Source organism: Anomaloglossus baeobatrachus, chromosome 4 (assembly GCF_048569485.1).
Source record: "Anomaloglossus baeobatrachus isolate aAnoBae1 chromosome 4, aAnoBae1.hap1, whole genome shotgun sequence".
Taxonomy (NCBI): Eukaryota; Metazoa; Chordata; class Amphibia; order Anura; family Aromobatidae; genus Anomaloglossus; species Anomaloglossus baeobatrachus.
The window spans coordinates 623,466,435-623,484,021 of record NC_134356.1 but is presented as its reverse complement, the minus strand read 5'-3'; the positions used below and the strand labels follow the sequence as shown (position 1 = coordinate 623,484,021).

Sequence of the window (17,587 nt, the reverse complement as noted above, 5' to 3'; positions counted from 1 at the left end):
AGCCTCCGCAGAAGCCGGCTCCTGCTGCCTGCACATTTAGTTGTTGCTGTCTCGCTGTCACACACAGCGATCTGTGCTTCACAGCGGGACAGCAACAACTAAAAAATGGCCCAGGACATTCAGCAACAACCAACGACCTCACAGCAGGGGCCAGGTTGTTGCTGGATGTCACACACAGCAACATCGCTAGCAACGTCACAAAAGTTGTTCGTTACCAGCGATGTTGCTAGCGATGTTGCTTAGTGTGACGGGGCCTTTAGGCTGAAAGGATCATTATGAGCTGTGCTGGAAATACTCTTTGATGGAGATGAGTGCTGACAGTCTACCACAATCCTATCACTCACCATACGAGACCTGCAGACGTGACCATGCAGTTATATAGCATAGGGGGAAAGTATAACACAACTACAGCAGCTCTGCCTTACTTAGTTTGGAAAATTTAAGATAAGAAAAGGGAAAACAAGACAAATGGCTCCTGCTGAGAGATGAGAAAATCATATATACCGGAAAGGGGCCATCATTATATTCCTAATGGACCCTTACTTCACCTACCTTTTGAAGCAATAAATGTTCTTTCGATGAGGTTTACATTATTTATTACAATAGCAGCGGCGTCAACCCTTTTGCACCCCTGGGTCACATCGGAAAAAGAACAGTTGTCTTGGCTGCACATTAAATTCACAACACTAATGAAAGCTGATGAGCCAAAAAAAAGGTCCTGGTATATACCCCAGATAGGAGACACTGAGACTGATATGCACATCACATAGGATACACTAAGACTGCTGTATACACATCACATAGGATATACTGAGACTCTGCTGTTTACATTACATAGGATACATAATATAAGAAACACTGAGACTGCTGTATAAACATCACATAGGATACACTGAAATTCTGCTGTATATATCACATAGGAGACACTCAAGACTGTTGCATATACATCACATAGGATACATTGAGAATGCTGTGTTTATCATATGAAATACACTGAGACTGCTGAGGATGCTCTGAGTCTACTGTATATACACTACTTAGAATACACTGAGACTGCTGTTTACATGTTACATAGGATACACTGAGACTACTGTACATACACCACATAGAGTACATTGATACTACAGTATATTCATCACATAGGATACACTCAGACTGCTGTATATACCTTAAATAGGATACAATCAGATACTGTACTTGTATATACACTCATCTAGACCCTAGAGATAGGTGAAAATTATAGGCTGCAGCGCTACAATGATGGCAGCAGGACAAAAGGACAAGCAAGGTAACTGTCTACAAAGAACGTCCTGACTCTGGTATATCCAGCCTTGTGTGCACCACAGCGGTGTTCAGTACTCAGTACTGCTTGTGCATGCACAGTTATTAGCTGCATAAAAATTAAAGGATCGCAGCCGAAAAAAATGGACTAGCGGCCACCATGCAGTTAAAGCACTGAGGCTCACCAGGAATCTGTGTTGGGACGCATTTATAGACACCAGAGGGTCGCATCAGCCTCTGGATTGGACATCCCTGTGATCAGGCCGTCAGATTTGGTTTGGAAGACGTATAGTCAGTCCATGCATTGTGATCCAATATCACGGACGTCTGAAAGAGTAGCCCACTCAACAGAGCAGCCCGGAAAAGGAAGAGCTGCTCTGTTGACATGACGCAGAATCGCCGACAGGAACTGTCCATGACTGCTCTGAGCCATCGTCTGGTAAGACACGCAGGTAGTTAGCAACTACCTGAATGTCAGTTCTTAGGTTGATAAGAAAAAAATAAAATAGTTGCGGATAACCCCTCCAAAAATTTTCTTCTAAGAAACCTCTACTACTCCTTCACGGCAGCTGTAAAAGTGACAACACTTTTTTTGCTGACTCCAAGTTCTAGTTGCTCTTGGGTAAAGTAACAACATGACCTCCATAAATTAGATTAATTAAGATTATAGTTGCTGCTCGCCTGTAATTATTTTATATATACAATAAAATGGTCAAAAGTGGTCGTTCTTTTGTAACACAATACATTGATTGAATATACATACAGTGCCTACAAGTAGTATTCAACCCCCTGCAGATTTAGCAGGTTTACACATTCGGAAGTAACTTGGCATTGTGACATTTGGACTGTAGATCAGCCTGGAAGTGTGAAATGCACTGCAGCAAAAAAGAATGTTATTTCTTTTTTTATTTTTTTTTTAAATTGTAAAAAGTTTATTCAGAGGGTCATTTATTATTCAACCCCTCAAACCACAAGAAATCTGTTTGGTTCCCCTAAAGTATTAAGAAGTATTTCAGGCACAAAGAACAATGAGCTTCACATGTTTGGATTAATTATCTCTTTTTCCAGCCTTTTCTGACTAATTAAGACCCTCCCCAAACTTGTGAACAGCACTCATACTTGGTCAACATGGGAAAGACAAAGGAGCATTCCAAGGCCATCAGAGACAAGATCGTGGAGGGTCACAAGGCTGGCAAGGGGTACAAAACCCTTTCCAAGGAGTTGGGCCTACCTGTCTCCACTGTTGGGAGCATCATCCGGAAGTGGAAGGCTTATGGAACTGCTGTTAGCCTTCCACGGCCTGGACAGCCTTTGAAACTTTCCACCCGTGCCGAGGCCAGGCTTGTCCGAAGAGTCAAGGCTAACCCAAAGACAACAAGGAAGGAGCTCCGGGAAGATCTCATGGCAGTGGGGACATTACTTTGAGTCAATACCATAAGTAACGTACTCCACCGCAATGGTCTCCGTTCCAGACGAGCCCGTAAGGTACCTTTACTTTCAAAGCGTCATGTCAAGGCTCATCTACAGTTTGCTCATGATCACTTGGAGGACTCTGAGACAGACTGGTTCAAGGTTCTCTGGTCTGATGAGACCAAGATCGAGATCTTTGGTGCCAACCACACATGTGACGTTTGGAGACTGGATGGCACTGCATACGACCCCAAGAATACCATCCCTACAGTCAAGCATGGTGGTGGCAGCATCATGCTGTGGGGCTGTTTCTCAGCCAAGGGGCCTGGCCATCTGGTCCGCATCCATGGGAAGATGGATAGCACGGCCTACCTGGAGATTTTGGCCAAGAACCTCCGCTCCTCCATCAAGGATCTTAAGATGGGTCGTCATTTCATCTTCCAACAAGACAACGACCCAAAGCACACAGCCAAGAAAACCAAGGCCTAGTTCAAGAGGGAAAAAAATCAAGGTGTTGCAGTGGCCTAGTCAGTCTCCTGACCTTAACCCAATTGAAAACTTGTGGAAGGAGCTCAAGATTAAAGTCCACATGAGACACCCAAAGAACCTAGATAACTTGGAGAAGATCTGCATGGAGGAGTGGGCCAAGATAACTCCAGAGACCTGTGCCGGCCTGATCAGGTCTCATAAAAGACGATTATTAGCTGTAATTGCAAACAAGGGTTATTCTACAAAATATTAAACCTAGGGGTTGAATAATAATTGACCCACACTTTTATGTTGAAAATTTATTAAAATTTAACTGAGCAACATAACTTGTTGGTTTGTAAGATTTATGCATCTGTTAATAAATCCTGCTCTTGTTTGAAGTTTGCAGGCTCTAACTTATTTGCATCTTATCAAACCTGCTAAATCTGCAGGGGGTTGAATACTACTTGTAGGCACTGTATGTACGTATATACCACATGGTGTGAACATTTTTGGAAGGCTTGGGAAGAGGGTATTGATGGCAAAACTGGCCGATAGTCTATGACTTACGACAGATAGATCTTCTTAAGAATATTCCTTAAGCATGGCCTACAAAATAAAAACAGATCTAGGCCGGTATCACCGTACTGTATAGCATCCAATGCATGCGAGAATCAGATCACAGGGGAGGAGAGATTAATTTCTCCATTGCCTGTCTCTGTGCCCTTATGTGCTACATCTTACCTCTGTTTCCATATGTGTATGTTAGGAATGGGTCCCTCGGATCGCACCTCCACCTTCTGTGGAACACCAGAGTTTTTGGCCCCTGAAGTCCTGACAGATGCCTCCTACACTCGAGCAGTGGACTGGTGGGGCTTTGGAGTTCTTATATACGAGATGATGGTCGGAGAGGTAAGGCTGACTACTGTCATTCATGTAATGATGAAGAATTGGGCAAATGTTGAGACCCATGAGATCCTGGGTGGATAGGTAAAACATTTTTGGAATTATTGGCTTAGGTATGGGCTCTTTAGACCTCCACTACATATAAAAATATGTAAAAGGCATTTAACAATATGTGAGATGGAAATTGTGAACGTTATTTACTGTAGGTAATAAATAGATGTTGTCTATGCCTTGCCCATTCTGGAAATATAAAAACAACCAAGGATTATTTTTGTTCTTATTGAGCATATTGTGTTGGGTTGTCTTACGGATGTTGGCCAGAAATGCCATAAGGGTGTGGTTAGTATTAGATGTTTCTCACTCCCTTACGATGCATTTACATGACCATCTTTGAGGTCCATAATAGATTCACATATTTTTGCCTAAAACAGGAGTTGACCATAGATATATTTTTAGAAATAAAATATTTGGATCTAACAAAGACTATGGATACAGCTCTCCTTAGGGAGGTGGATGTGGAAAAGAAGATCCAGTGCTCTTACTCATCGATGTGATGCCTTATACTCACATTTGCAGACCACGGGTCTAGAAGCAAATTAATAAAACAGAGGCCATGAGTGTAGGATAACTGGGGTGATGAATAACCTTCACCAATGGCTCATATAGACCTTAAAACAGTATGAAGCAGTGAAACATGAGACCAACTAGAGATTTCAGGAAGATAAAATTAGAGGAATTTCTTATAAAAGAAGTAACATAAGGACTCACTGGAAAGTAGAAGATTTATGTAAAATGAATATCTAGCAGATGTTTAAAAAAATATAAAAAATATAGTGAATATAGGAAAAAAAATACAGGAAAAAGAACTTAGAAGAAACTATAGAATATAGCAAAAAAAAAAAAACACAGCAAAGTAAAAAAAAGAAAAAAGTGAAAAAGAAAAAAAAATCATGACAGAGTGTAGAAAAAAAACAGATAAAAAGCTAAAAACATAGAAAAAGTTAAAAAATATATAAAAAAACAGAACATATATAAAATATAACATGAAAAAAGAAAAGAAAACATAGATAACAAATATATAGGACACAGAAAGAATAAAAAGATACAAAACAGAAACTGAAAAAAGAAGATAAAAAAACATAACAAATATATAGGACACAGAATAAGATACAAAACAGAAACTGAAAAAAGATAAAAAAACATAAAACAGAAAAAAACCCACAGAACACATAAAAAAGAGAAAAAAATAAAACACATAACAGAAATACATAGGATACAAAAATCAGAATAAAAAGCTAAAACAAAAAAAGAAAAACTGGAAAAAAAAAAGATAAAAGCATAGAGAAAAAAAGGTGCAAAAAGGAAGGGCATTTTCGATTTTGTGGATAAATTGTGAACCACGTGCATCATTGTGAAGAATTTGGTAAAACAAACTATTCCCGTACAAAAAAAAATTATTAGATATATAAAACACACAAAGGTGATTATCACACCAATTAGTGAATAATATAGACAATACAAGTACGAATTTGTCTCAGGATATTATTAAAACATCCTGTACACCTTGGCCCTGGATAACAGGGACAAGGTAAGAAAGGTCATAATACAAACAAATTGATACCATTTAGATAGAGCACTGTACCACAGGTAAGGACAGAGTGACACAGTAATTATGATGATGGTCAGATATATAACCGGACTTATCTTTTGACCATAACAAAATATCCAATCAGACATAAATTTCACTGGAAATGTAAGACTGTGTGATTATCATTGGAGAAGTTACAGTCCATCAAGATCCATATGTCGCATTTATGCAGATGTCCAAATGCCTTTATTCATTATGTGAAACAGTAGCCATCTACAATGGATGAGGTCTGTTTCTGCCTCGAGGCGTTTCCCCAATTGAGTGGTTCACCAGGAGGCTACAAAGACAAGTGAGACCATACAACCATCAAGATACAAAGCACATAACATAAGTGAAATCCACCAAACAATGTGACATAAATTGGAAGAGCGATCAGACTGCTGATTGTTATAGTTCCCTAGCGGACCTAGTAAAATTAAAAAAAAAAAAGTTTTAAAAAATTTAAAAAAAATCTAACAGTTCAAATCGTCCCCCATTTGGCCCATTGAAAACTAAAGGATTAAAAAAATATACACATACAGTGGTACCTCGCTTAACAAGTAACCCACTTAACGAGAATTTCGCTTAACAAGCAAAGCTTTCTGTAAATTTGTAACCCGCTTTACGAGAAAGCTTTGCTGTACGAGCGAAATCCTCACCGCACACACTAAGTTCCGGTTCCTTACATCCACCGCACTCTGACCCGCACTTGCAGTCCACATAAACACACACATGTACGCACAAACACACACGCATGCACTCACATACAGTATTATGCTCACCTTACCTTCCGTTCCACCGCCGGGCTCATGGTTCTTGTAGTTCCCGGGTACATCGTGACGTCCTCGCGGCGAACTACAGGACCCAGGAGGACGGCGATGGAACGGAAGGTAAGGTGAGCATATAATATAACATAATATGTGTACCTTTCGTTTCATCGCCGGCCTCCTGGGTCCTGTAGTTCGCCGCTGCGCTCCAGTCCACACTGTCTATCGGCATCCATAGCAACGAGGGAGGAACTTCCTGTCGGCGCTACTTAAAGGCAGCGCGCTGGCCAATCAGAGGCAAACGGCTCTGCCTTTGACTTCAGCGCTCTGGCCGGGAACTTCCTCCCTCGTCGTTATGGTAACGCAATACACAGCCCGGCCCCGTAGCAGAGAACAGCAAATCCCAGGAGACCGGCGATGGAACGGAAGGTAAGGTGAGCATATAATATGTGCGTGTGCGTGCGTGCATGTGTGTTTGTGTGAGTTTGTGTGTGTTTGTACGTGTTTGCGTGTGTTTGTGCATGTGTGGAATGACAGAATAGGGGACCAGGATGGGAAATTTAACACAATTAATGCAACAAATCGTTTGCGTTGCAATGATTTCCTATGGGAAATCTTGCTTTGCCTAACGAGTAACTTGGTTATCAAGCACACTCCCAGAACGGATTGTTCTGGTTAAGCAAGGTTCCACTGTATTTGGTATCGCCGCATTCAGAAACGCCCGATCTATCAAAATATAAAATCAATTAATCCAATTGGTAAATGGCGTAGCAGCAAAAAAATTCCAAACACTAAAATTACATTTTTTGGCCGCAACAAATTTTATACAAAATGCAATAACAAGCGATAAAAACGTAGCATCTTCGCAAAAATGATACCATTAAAAACGTCAGCTTGAGACGCAAAAAATAAGCCGTCACTGAGCCATAGATCCCGGAAAATGAAAACGCTACGAGTTTTGGAAAATGTCATAAAAAGTGCGCCACTTTTTTTGGACACACTTGTGAATTTTTTTTAACCACCTTAGATAAAAGAACCTATACATGTTTGGTGTCTACAAACTCATACCAGCCTGAGACATCACATTGACACATCAGTTTTATCATATAGTGAGCATGGTGAATTTAATAACCCAAAAACTATTGTGTGATTGCACTTCTTTTGCAGTTTTTCCGCACTTGAATTTTTTTTTGCTGCTTTCCAGTACACTATATGGTAAAACGTATGGTTTCATTTAAAAGTAAAACTCATCTAACAAAAAACAAGACCTTATATGGCAAGATTGATGGAAAAATAAAAAAGTTACGGCTTTCGGAAGAAGGGGGGGGGGGAAGCAAAGCGGAAAAACGCGAAATGCCCGTGGGCTGAAGGGGTTAAATAGAGAGCCGACCATCACAGATATATGCTGCATAAAAATATTATCTGTTACAGTATTATACTATAGCATTTACCAATGCCAGGAGGTGTTACCTGAGTCACATTTCGTTCTTTATTTCTTTGATATTTTTCTATTGCACATGTTTTTCTTTTACTATTGATTATTAATTTTTCTTTGTGTAGTATATGATGAAAATCCAGGGGCTTTGATGTTTTCTGGGTTACAAATAATAAAATCCTGCACGCTCTTAGGCTATGTGCGCACGTTGCGTAAATTCATGCAGTTACGCTGCGCTTTGCAGCGCAGCGTAACTGCATGCGTCCTGCGTCCCCTGCACAGTCTATGGAGATTGTGCAGGGGCCGTGCGCACGTGGCGTCTCAGAGCAAAGCGCTTCGGCTACTGCCGAAGCGCTGCGCAAAAAGAAGTGACATGTCACTTCTTTCCTGCGCTTTGCCGGCAGCTCCTGCACTGTCTATGGCAGGAGCTGCAGGCAGAGCGCATGGAATCGGCGCTCACTACGGACATTTCTGCAGCGATCTAAAGCGCACATGTGCTCTTCAGATCGCTGCAGAAATATCTGCAGGGCTAGTACGCAACGTGCGCACATAGCCTTTCTTTTTGAGTGCTAAGTGCTTTCATTTACTTATGATGGAGTGGAATACTTTTTGAGCACCACCTCAATACAGAAGTGCCATATATTTTCAAAACTACAAGTAAACAATGCCTGACCAATTCACCTCCCCCCTCTTTTAGGTGGAATTGTGACATTAGTTTATGGCTGCGCTTTATAAGGAATCTAGCTTTTTGGTTCAAAATATTTACTATTTTTTTTTTTTTTTTTTTAAAAACAATCCTTTAGTTTCTCCTCACTCCAAGCATAGCTTCATTAATTTAGTGATAATTAAATTAATGATATCTGATAAAAGTAAACAATGCCCGACCAATTCACCTCCCCTCTGCCCCCATATTTTCATGAACTCTTCATCAGGCATCCAGCTTTTTTGTTCAAAATATTTACTTTTTTTAACTTTTTTTTAAACAATCCTTTAGTTTCTTCCCACTCTAAGCATAGATTCATTTAATTAGTCAATTAGTAATTAAATTAATATCTGCTAAAAGTAAACAATGCCCTACCTAATAAACATAAAAAATCACTTTTTTTTTTTGCCTAAATAATTTGATCAAGTGGTCCCTTTTTTTCCCAAATGTTTTATGGTTTTGCATCGGTGGTTTTGTTTGTGCTTGCAAGGTGTAAACAAAGCTGAACTTGGGGGAAAAAGGCAGCAAAAAATGCAACAAATCCTGTGTTTTGGCAGCAGCTTTTGTACTGCCAAGAGATCAGGTTTTGGCTGCAGAAAAAAATGCAAGTGCGAACACTGCTTTAGAAGTACATTTTGATTTTATGTTAAATGCATTAGGAAAAATCAAGACAGATTGTGTGTGCAGTATATGTCATCGCTATTAACCCGCTCTTTCATTGTCTCAGTCGCCATTCCCAGGAGACGAGGAGGAGGAGGTATTTGACAGTATTGTTAATGATGAAGTCCGGTATCCTCGATTCCTCTCAGCTGAAGCCATCGCAATCATGAGGAGGGTAAGAGCATTGTCTGGAAAATCCTTGCACGTATATTGGGTCGTCTTCTTGTGCAAAATTGGGGCTGTGTTTGGCCAAAATGATCAGACACGAAAACCTGCAACAGCTTCCATACCAAAGCCAGGCAGCGCTGTCATAGGGAACATTGTGCATCAAAATTATGAGTCACGTCAGGGTCCCAAACCAAGCTTTCTCATGGAAAACAGTGACAGAACAAGTGTGAACTGCTCGGAGGGCGTCCACATTGTCCTCTATGAGGACACTCGCCAGAACAGAGGAAAAGTGTGTAAACACTAAAGAGAATCTTCCAGCTCTTTTCACGTCTGTTTTGATAAATACATACAGATCTTATAAATTATCAATACCAAGTGTCTTAAAACTGGGCAATTCCTCTGTTATTCCTCCTGGTAATATGTTAAAAGGCATCTGTCAGCAGGTTTTTGCAGCATAATGTAGAAACAGAGACCCTGATTCCAACAGTGTATCACTTAGATTACTGGCTGCAGCCGTTCTGACACAATCAGAGTTTTTAAACTTAGCCATGTAGCAAAGCTAAGAAAGCTGTCCCCACCCACAACAGGCTCTCAATAGAGATTATACATTGACAGTGAGGTGTCCATCACAGGAGACTGCATATTGGACTGCCGTGCCCATGACATTTTAGTCCAACAATGATAATCACAAGGAGATAAATCCTTTAGTTTAAGTAAACAACAGCACACAGCCTAATAAGAGAGGCATAGTTGATTTTTGTTTTTTAACCCCTACAGCATGCAGTACTCAGGGGAGTATACATAAAAAGAGTATACAGACAGCAAAGCATGCTCAGATGACAGCTGTATAACACAGCCAGCACTCACACTGTATGGATGGGCTCAGTCCCTGAATGTGCTTGATACACGCAGATCACTCGTTTGCTGTATATGTATGGCACATGAGGCCAAGGAGTACATACTCCATGCTCATTATATACAGAACTGATCACTAGCCTATACTCCATTATTAAATATACAAATAATATATGTCCTGCTATATATTGTGCATAAAGTAATGATAGTAAAAATATACTTTCACTACAGTAATGACATTGTGACACTGATAGTAACCCCATACTGCCGCACCATTGCGCCTCTTCCCACTCCGGCGGTGAGTAGCCACTAACCTTGTAATACATCCTTTTTTTATCTGCCTATTCACAGTTGCTGCGCAGAAACCCTGATAGGCGTCTGGGTTCGGGAGAACGTGATGCAGAAGATGTAAAAAAACAGCCGTTCTTCAAAGTAAGTGATGGAATAGTAATATGTACACTATGGGGGATTTAATCATTCTCTATCACACCTGTCTTTAAAGATAACTGTTCAGGTTAAGATTTGTGTGTGTGCGTGTGTGTGTGTGTGCGTGCGTGTGTGTTCATGAGGCATAAAACTAATTCTGACCATTATATTACTCACCTCCTGTAACGGTGCCCTTCCAGCGGTGTCCGGACACACGAATCCCGCGTCCAATCAGCCCTGGCTTCCTTCTCCCCGCCTTCAGACCAAACAAGTTAATAAACAGGAAGTGAGCTCAGCGGTTCTCCTCACTTCCTGTTGATTGCTCGTTTGGTCCAAAGGCGGGAAGACAGAAGCCAGGGCTGATAGGACGCAGGACTATTAAAACAATAACGAACAGACACTCATGTACTAGACTCTCACTTTTCTCTGCCTGTGAAACAATTTCTTGGGTGGAATGTTGACTGCAGCTGATCATGGAGCACTGATCAGCTGCAGCGGTCAAGTGATGCCTTGTGCCAAAAGAGGAAAATTAAAGGAAGTGGTAGAAACAGAAAGCGGTGCAATGTCCTGGAGATGAGTATCCGTTCTTTGTTGCTTTAAGAACCCCATGGGCCAGTTTTAATTTAATAACTGTAGGTGACCATCTCTTTGGATTGTGCAGGTTTTGTTGAAATAGTGACCATTTAAATTAGATGGAATAAAGCCTACAGCACTGGGGGGCATACATGTTACTGGGGTGGGGCGGCGTACAGCACTGGGGGGCATACATGTTACTGGGGTGGGGCGGCGTACAGCACCGGGGGGCATACAAGTTACTGGGGTGGGGCGGCGTACAGCACTGGGGGGCATACACGTTACTGGGGTGGGGCGGCATACAGCACTGGGGGGCATACATGTTACTGGGGTGGGGCGGCGTACAGCACTGGGGGGCATACATGTTACTGGGGTGGGGCGGCGTACAGCACCGGGGGGCATACACGTTACTGGGGTGGGGCGGCGTACAGCACTGGGGGGCATACACGTTACTGGGGTGGGGCGGCGTACAGCACCAGGGTGCATACACGTTACTGGGGTGGGGTGGCATACAGCACTGGGGGGCATACACGTTACTTGGGTGGGGCGGTGTACAGCACTGAGGGGGCATACACGTTACTGAGGTGGGGCGGCGTACAGCATCGGGGTGCATACACGTTACTGGGGTAGGGTGGCGTACAGCACTGGGGGGCATACACGTTACTTGGGTGGGGCGGCGTACAGCACTGAGGGGGCATACACGTTACTGAGGTGGGGCGGCGTACAGCACCGGGGTGCATACACGTTACTGGGGTGGGGTGGCGTACAGCACTGGGGGGCATACACGTTACTGGGGTGGGGTGGCGTACAGCACTGGGGGGCATACACGTTACTGGGGTGGGGTGGCGTACAGCACTGGGGGGCATACACGTTACTGGGGTGGAGCGGCGTACAGCAATGGGGGGCATACACGTTACTGGGGTGGGGCGGCATACAGCACTGAGGGGTCATACACGTTACTGGGGTGGGGCGGCATACAGCACTGGGGGACAGAGAGCGCTGAGGTTCCACTCAGCTCTGTGGGGGGCATTTAGGTCTAGGGGTCATACACATTACTGGGCTGGGCTCATACAGCTCTGGGAGGGGCATTCAGCTCTGGGGGGGCCATACACTTTACTACACGACCGATGTCAGCATGAAAATCCAAAATCAAAAGAGTCTCAAATTAAGAGGCCACAATGATGCGGAGACGCCGAAGAGCAGGTGTATAATGGAACCAACCAGGTGGGTGGGTGGGCATGCTAGTGCTGCGACTCCTCTTCAACTGTGGGATGGGAGCACATTGCATGCTAGCTCTACCCACAGGTAAACTTTAGTGCACATGCACGCAGCAGTCAGCAGTGAACGCTGCGTGTCACTGCTGACTTAAATGGCTGGCAGCCAGCAAAGTGCAACTGCTGGCCAATCAGCCCGGGGGCCGCAGAATACATCACCGCCCTTGTTAATAGCGAGTGCCCCCATGTCTATCCAGGGCCCTGGCACTTGCCCAGCTGCGCCAAGTGCTGACTACGGCCCTGCCCCCAGGTAAGTCTCTTGTGGAACAGATATGATTTGCGGGCCAAAACTAAAAAACTGACCAGCACCTCCAAACAGAAGAAACTGTGAACAGATGCAAACTGTTATGACTGCATAATACACAAATAAGAGGATACAGGCACACTTTGTACGTGCCAAGATTTTTATGCGAACATTGAACATATTAAATTTGACTTGCATTACTGCTATATGGAATATACTTAGTAAAATGAAGGTAGTAAGCTCATAAAGTGGTCAATTCATAATAGCCCATCAGCCGCGGCAAGGCGTCCTTCCTTAAAGACACCCTAACCTAATATCATGCCTCTTTCAGGCTAAAAGCCTACACATTTTTGGACAGGTAGGATCCAGCATTAATAAAAACTTAGCCTTAGGCCGGTGTCACACAAGCGATTGCCTCGCGTGTATCTCGCGCGAGTCTCGCGGTGCATCACCTGTCACGGACTCACGCTCTCCTCACAGGAGCTCGTCGGTTGCATGCATCTCTATGCAGCTGAGACGCTCCTTTGAGCAGAGTGTGAGTCCATGACGGGTGATGCAACGCGAGACTCGGGAAAGATACACGCGAGGCAATTGCAAGTGTGACACCGGCCTTAGGCTGATGAGATGAGTGCTCAGTCAGAAAAGGAGGCAGATCTCCAATGTGACTGTGACTACCTCCGTTTCTGATGCAGCACTCCTCCTATCAAACTAATTTGTGATTACTGCTGGATGCTATCTGCCCATAATAAATTTATAGGCTTATAGCACGGGAGAAGCATCATATTGGATTAGGGTCCCATCAAGGAAGGTTGCCTTGACATAGTTGACTGTATCCTCTTTTTTATGACTCCTTGACCAATCTTTGGACACTAATCCAATAGAACTTTTACTTTCTATCCCAGGAGTTGGATTTTGAGGCTCTCCTTGCTCGCCGGCTGCCCCCTCCATTTATCCCATCTGTGAAAGGACCACATGACATTAGCAACTTTGACCCCGAATTCACATGTGAAGGGCCAGAGCTGACGCCACCAAGAGAACCCCGAATATTGAATCCTCAAGAACAGAGCCTGTTTCAGGGCTTTGACTATGTGAGGGATGGTGCTTGAGAAGAGAACATCTGGAAACATTCTTCATTTCTTTTATCCTCACAGTGTTGTTTTGGTATCAGTTCCCAAAAATACATTTATGCCACCATATCTCCATTGCCTTCTTTTCCCGACCTCAGGCTGTTCTTGTAAATAAAGAAACTTATTGACTATGCAATGTCCTCTGGTCTACTGAGATGTTTGTATGGTGAGGGACACTGTGAAAAAAACCTGGAGGACGGGTGTGTACAGTAGAATCTCCATAAAAGACCACATTTTTACTAATGGATTTTTCTTTCCTTATGGAGTTTCCCTATATTCTGTATATGTTGGTCTTGTCCTTAAAGGACAACTCCACTATAGGAGTAGAATGGTGATTTAACTGTATATAGTTGCAGGACAATTTCCAGGCACAAATTGCTATAAAAACATGCATTATTGTCACAGGGTGTGACGGGATCACTAGGAACAGGAGAGCCTAAATGGCCCTCAGGCTAGTGGAACCCTAGCTGACCCTGATCACAAAGGTACGTCAAAAGGTGACAATGTTTAGGCCGCCTTCTATTCCCTATCTCCTGAACAAAACTGGGCTAGTGGCCCCCCTCTCCACCCAGGAGAGGGCCGGGACAGGAGTGGTCAATTCCTCACAAATAAACAGAGGGGGGGAAGAACCAAAACTCAAACTCACAGCAATCACTCTCAGAGGTATAGACAAGACGTGTCTAGGAGGAAAGTAAAGGAAAGGAGGAAATCAGACAACAAGAGTATTTCCACAACACAACAAGTACATCAGCTACTGGATAACAAAGCACAAGGATCGGCATAACGTAAAGCTATCATCGGCATGGGAGACCAGGCTCCACCATCTTAAAAAGGGCAGAGTCGACTGTGATAGGTCTCTTGCAACATGTGACTCAAGCAGTAATCTACAGGCTAGTAGAAATTAACTCATGCAAGCCCGATTACTAACAAGGTCGATGCCAAAGCCTGTCTGTCAACTCAAAAGCAACACCATGGGGAGTGTCTGACTCTGCTGTGTGAACAGCATCAGATGTAGTCCTGACACTCAGCGTGTTTTGAACCGGACACTGTGTGACAATTGTAGTCTAAAGCCCCTATACACAAGAAAAAGACGATGGCTGATTAATTTCTCCCGACTCTCCCATCTACAGGAACACTCATCTCAGTTGAGTGCTCCTGTGTTTTCTATGAGAAAGCCACTGCCATAAGGACAAAAGGATTGACTGTTGGAAATAAGTTGTGCCATGTCCTTCTCTTTCGCGAAATCACCTGTCAGGGGGAGTCGGTAGGTCCCCATAGATATTAGACTGTTTGCCAATGTCTGTGGGTTTAGCCAATCTTAGTCTAATGTTTATGGGGGCTTAAAGGGGTTTCCCACAAAGTGTATTTCAATCAATAGATCTTGGAATAATAATAAGTCTCTCTTAAAAATGTTCCAGTGCTGAGATAATCTTATATATGTGCCCCTGCTATGTACTGTGTAATGGCCGTGTCTGCCCATACAGGACATGGTCTTATCATAGCACAGCTCCTGGGCAGGGGAGGAAACAGAAGAGTATCAAGACATTATATTATGGGATCACAGCTGATTCTTTCTGTAAGGTAAAACATCTTAACAAACACTCTTTTGCATCTTTCGCTTCCCAGTAGATGTGGAATGATCAGACCATGTCACCTCCTAACACTCACCTGTGGCTGATCCCTACACTCCCTAACATCACTAGATGAATCCTTCTCACCGGGCGCCATTACGTGCCTAGGCTCTCGCTGGCCCTGAACTCACCCTTACTAGTGAAGGCCAGCGAGACTCCAGTCTCACCACTGTCATAAGACAACATGAGGAAGGTAAGACATACAAGTGGGGAAAGACACAACAAATAACACTCCACAGCTTCTCCAGCAGGAACTTCTCAGCTGCAATAGAAGCAACACCTCAGCTTCTCAAGAGACTGGCTCCTTCAAAGTGGACAGCATAGGTATGAGCTATAGCCGGCATAGGGAGGAGTGAGGAGGGGATGTTTATAGCAGAAGGGCGTGGCTGCAGCTGAGGTTACAACTACCTGTTAGATTACTGCACCTTAACCCCTTCAACACCACATGGAATTAAACTCAAGGTAAACAATGAGTGTGCACTAAAGCGGATCTGCAATCAACAATACTCTGTGACCTTCTGATCCCAGATCCACCCCGAGATCACATCAGGTCGTGATACACTCGTGACAAGTGAGCACTGATTGAACTGTGTAAGAGGATGTAAGGACACCCCCAATTGATAACACCCAGTTGTAAAATTACTTATTTATGGTTGGAATAACAGAGGAACTGTCCAACATAGGGACATAAGGAAATATGTTTGAGGATTTTTATATTCTAGGGATTGCAAGTATTTACTAATGGAGATTTGTCAAGAGAGCAGTCAGGTCCTCTTTAAATTAATCTCCCCCCATTGAAAGGGTCACTCACCTGGGATCCTATATAACTGATGCAGAACCTCTTTTCTTTTTTCCCTCCTCTTTGGATTGTCTTATAGAACCTGTACTGTCCGTCTTCCAGGATCTAAAGGAGACCTATCTGGTCCCTACCATGTATGTTTCTTAGAACTTTACGCTGTGCAATTCCTCTGTTATTCATCCTGGAAATTAATAATTAAATTGACAACTGGGTATTACCATTCCCCTTGATGATAAGGAGTGTCTGCCACTGTACAATCAGTGCTGGTCATATCAGTGTCTACAGGGATGTATAGTAACACACAGATGGCAATTAAGACATATATTTCCAGGAGGAACAATAGAGGTACAATTCAGTACCTTTTGAAACGCATCGTAAATCAGCCAAATAAAAGGAAACTGAACCTCTACTTTTATTAGTACTAGAGAAGAAGATGTTAAGGTTAAACAGTCACGGTGATTTCTCTTTTGTGAGTTCCCAATAGCCGAGGCTCGGTCTGTAGGAAGGAATGGTGCAGAGCTGATACCCGCCAGCATCTGAGTGTACAGGAGTGGAGTTACAGGTCTTCTCAGTATTACCCAAGCTCAGCCAGAAGGTAATGACTATCATATTAGTGAGTGAGTCTTCGGTCACTTTCTATACTTGTATATACGCGACGTCTTTGGATACAAGGTTTGTTCATATATGCAGAGAATCGTTATCTTCATGCATGGAGCCTACAAGTGGCTGATTTCACTGTGGCCCGAGCTCCGAAAGTCTCTTGGATCCCAACGAATCGGTTTCCCACCGCGCACGCGAGAAACTCTCACAAAGATGCTGCAGAGGCGACGTAGTACAGCACGTCTGAGGAGGATGTAAACCCAAGGGTCCAAAATCTGGTTACACGAAGCCAAGCGAACCGTGAACAGCAGCCAGTCTGGACGAGGCAGGGGTACGCCGGTCTGTAGCATCACCACCGAGACCTGCGGGGAAGAGGAAGGGGAAAAGTTAAGAATCTGAGCTCCACTTTTAGTAAATGCCATGAAAAAACATATATTTGTACTAATTGGCCTTTTAGCATTCTTCTGTTATTCTTCCTAGAAATGTAAAATTAAATTTCCAACCATGTGAAAGGGGTGTATTTGTGGCGCCCCTGGGGGTCCAGTCGTTACAGAGGTACTGTACCTTAGCCAGAGGTGTGGTACCCCATTCCCTGGTAAGGAGGAGTGCACAGGCCATTGTTCACACATACAC

General features: G+C 43.4%; 2 protein-coding genes across 6 annotated transcripts in view; one reads left to right on the top strand and one right to left on the bottom strand.

Annotated features, from left to right (window-relative positions):
- The window catches only part of LOC142301931 (serine/threonine-protein kinase N1-like), a 153,321-nt gene extending 139,268 nt beyond the window's left edge, over positions 1-14,053 (top strand). For all 4 annotated transcript variants that reach the window (XM_075342984.1, XM_075342987.1, XM_075342985.1 and 1 more), the window contains exons 19-22: positions 3,929-4,071; positions 9,325-9,432; positions 10,632-10,712; positions 13,700-14,053. In XM_075342984.1, the coding sequence (XP_075199099.1) occupies positions 3,929-4,071; positions 9,325-9,432; positions 10,632-10,712; positions 13,700-13,903 (536 nt within the window). In that variant the 3' untranslated portion in view covers positions 13,904-14,053. The remainder of the gene's footprint in view (positions 1-3,928; positions 4,072-9,324; positions 9,433-10,631; positions 10,713-13,699) is intronic.
- A 2,711-nt stretch (positions 14,054-16,764) lies between these two features.
- Positions 16,765-17,587, bottom strand: part of PTGER1 (prostaglandin E receptor 1) — a 39,652-nt gene continuing 38,829 nt past the window's right edge. For both annotated transcript variants that reach the window (XM_075342982.1, XM_075342983.1), the window contains exon 3: positions 16,765-17,316. In XM_075342982.1, coding sequence (XP_075199097.1) covers positions 17,071-17,316 — 246 coding nt within the window. In that variant the 3' untranslated portion in view covers positions 16,765-17,070. The remainder of the gene's footprint in view (positions 17,317-17,587) is intronic.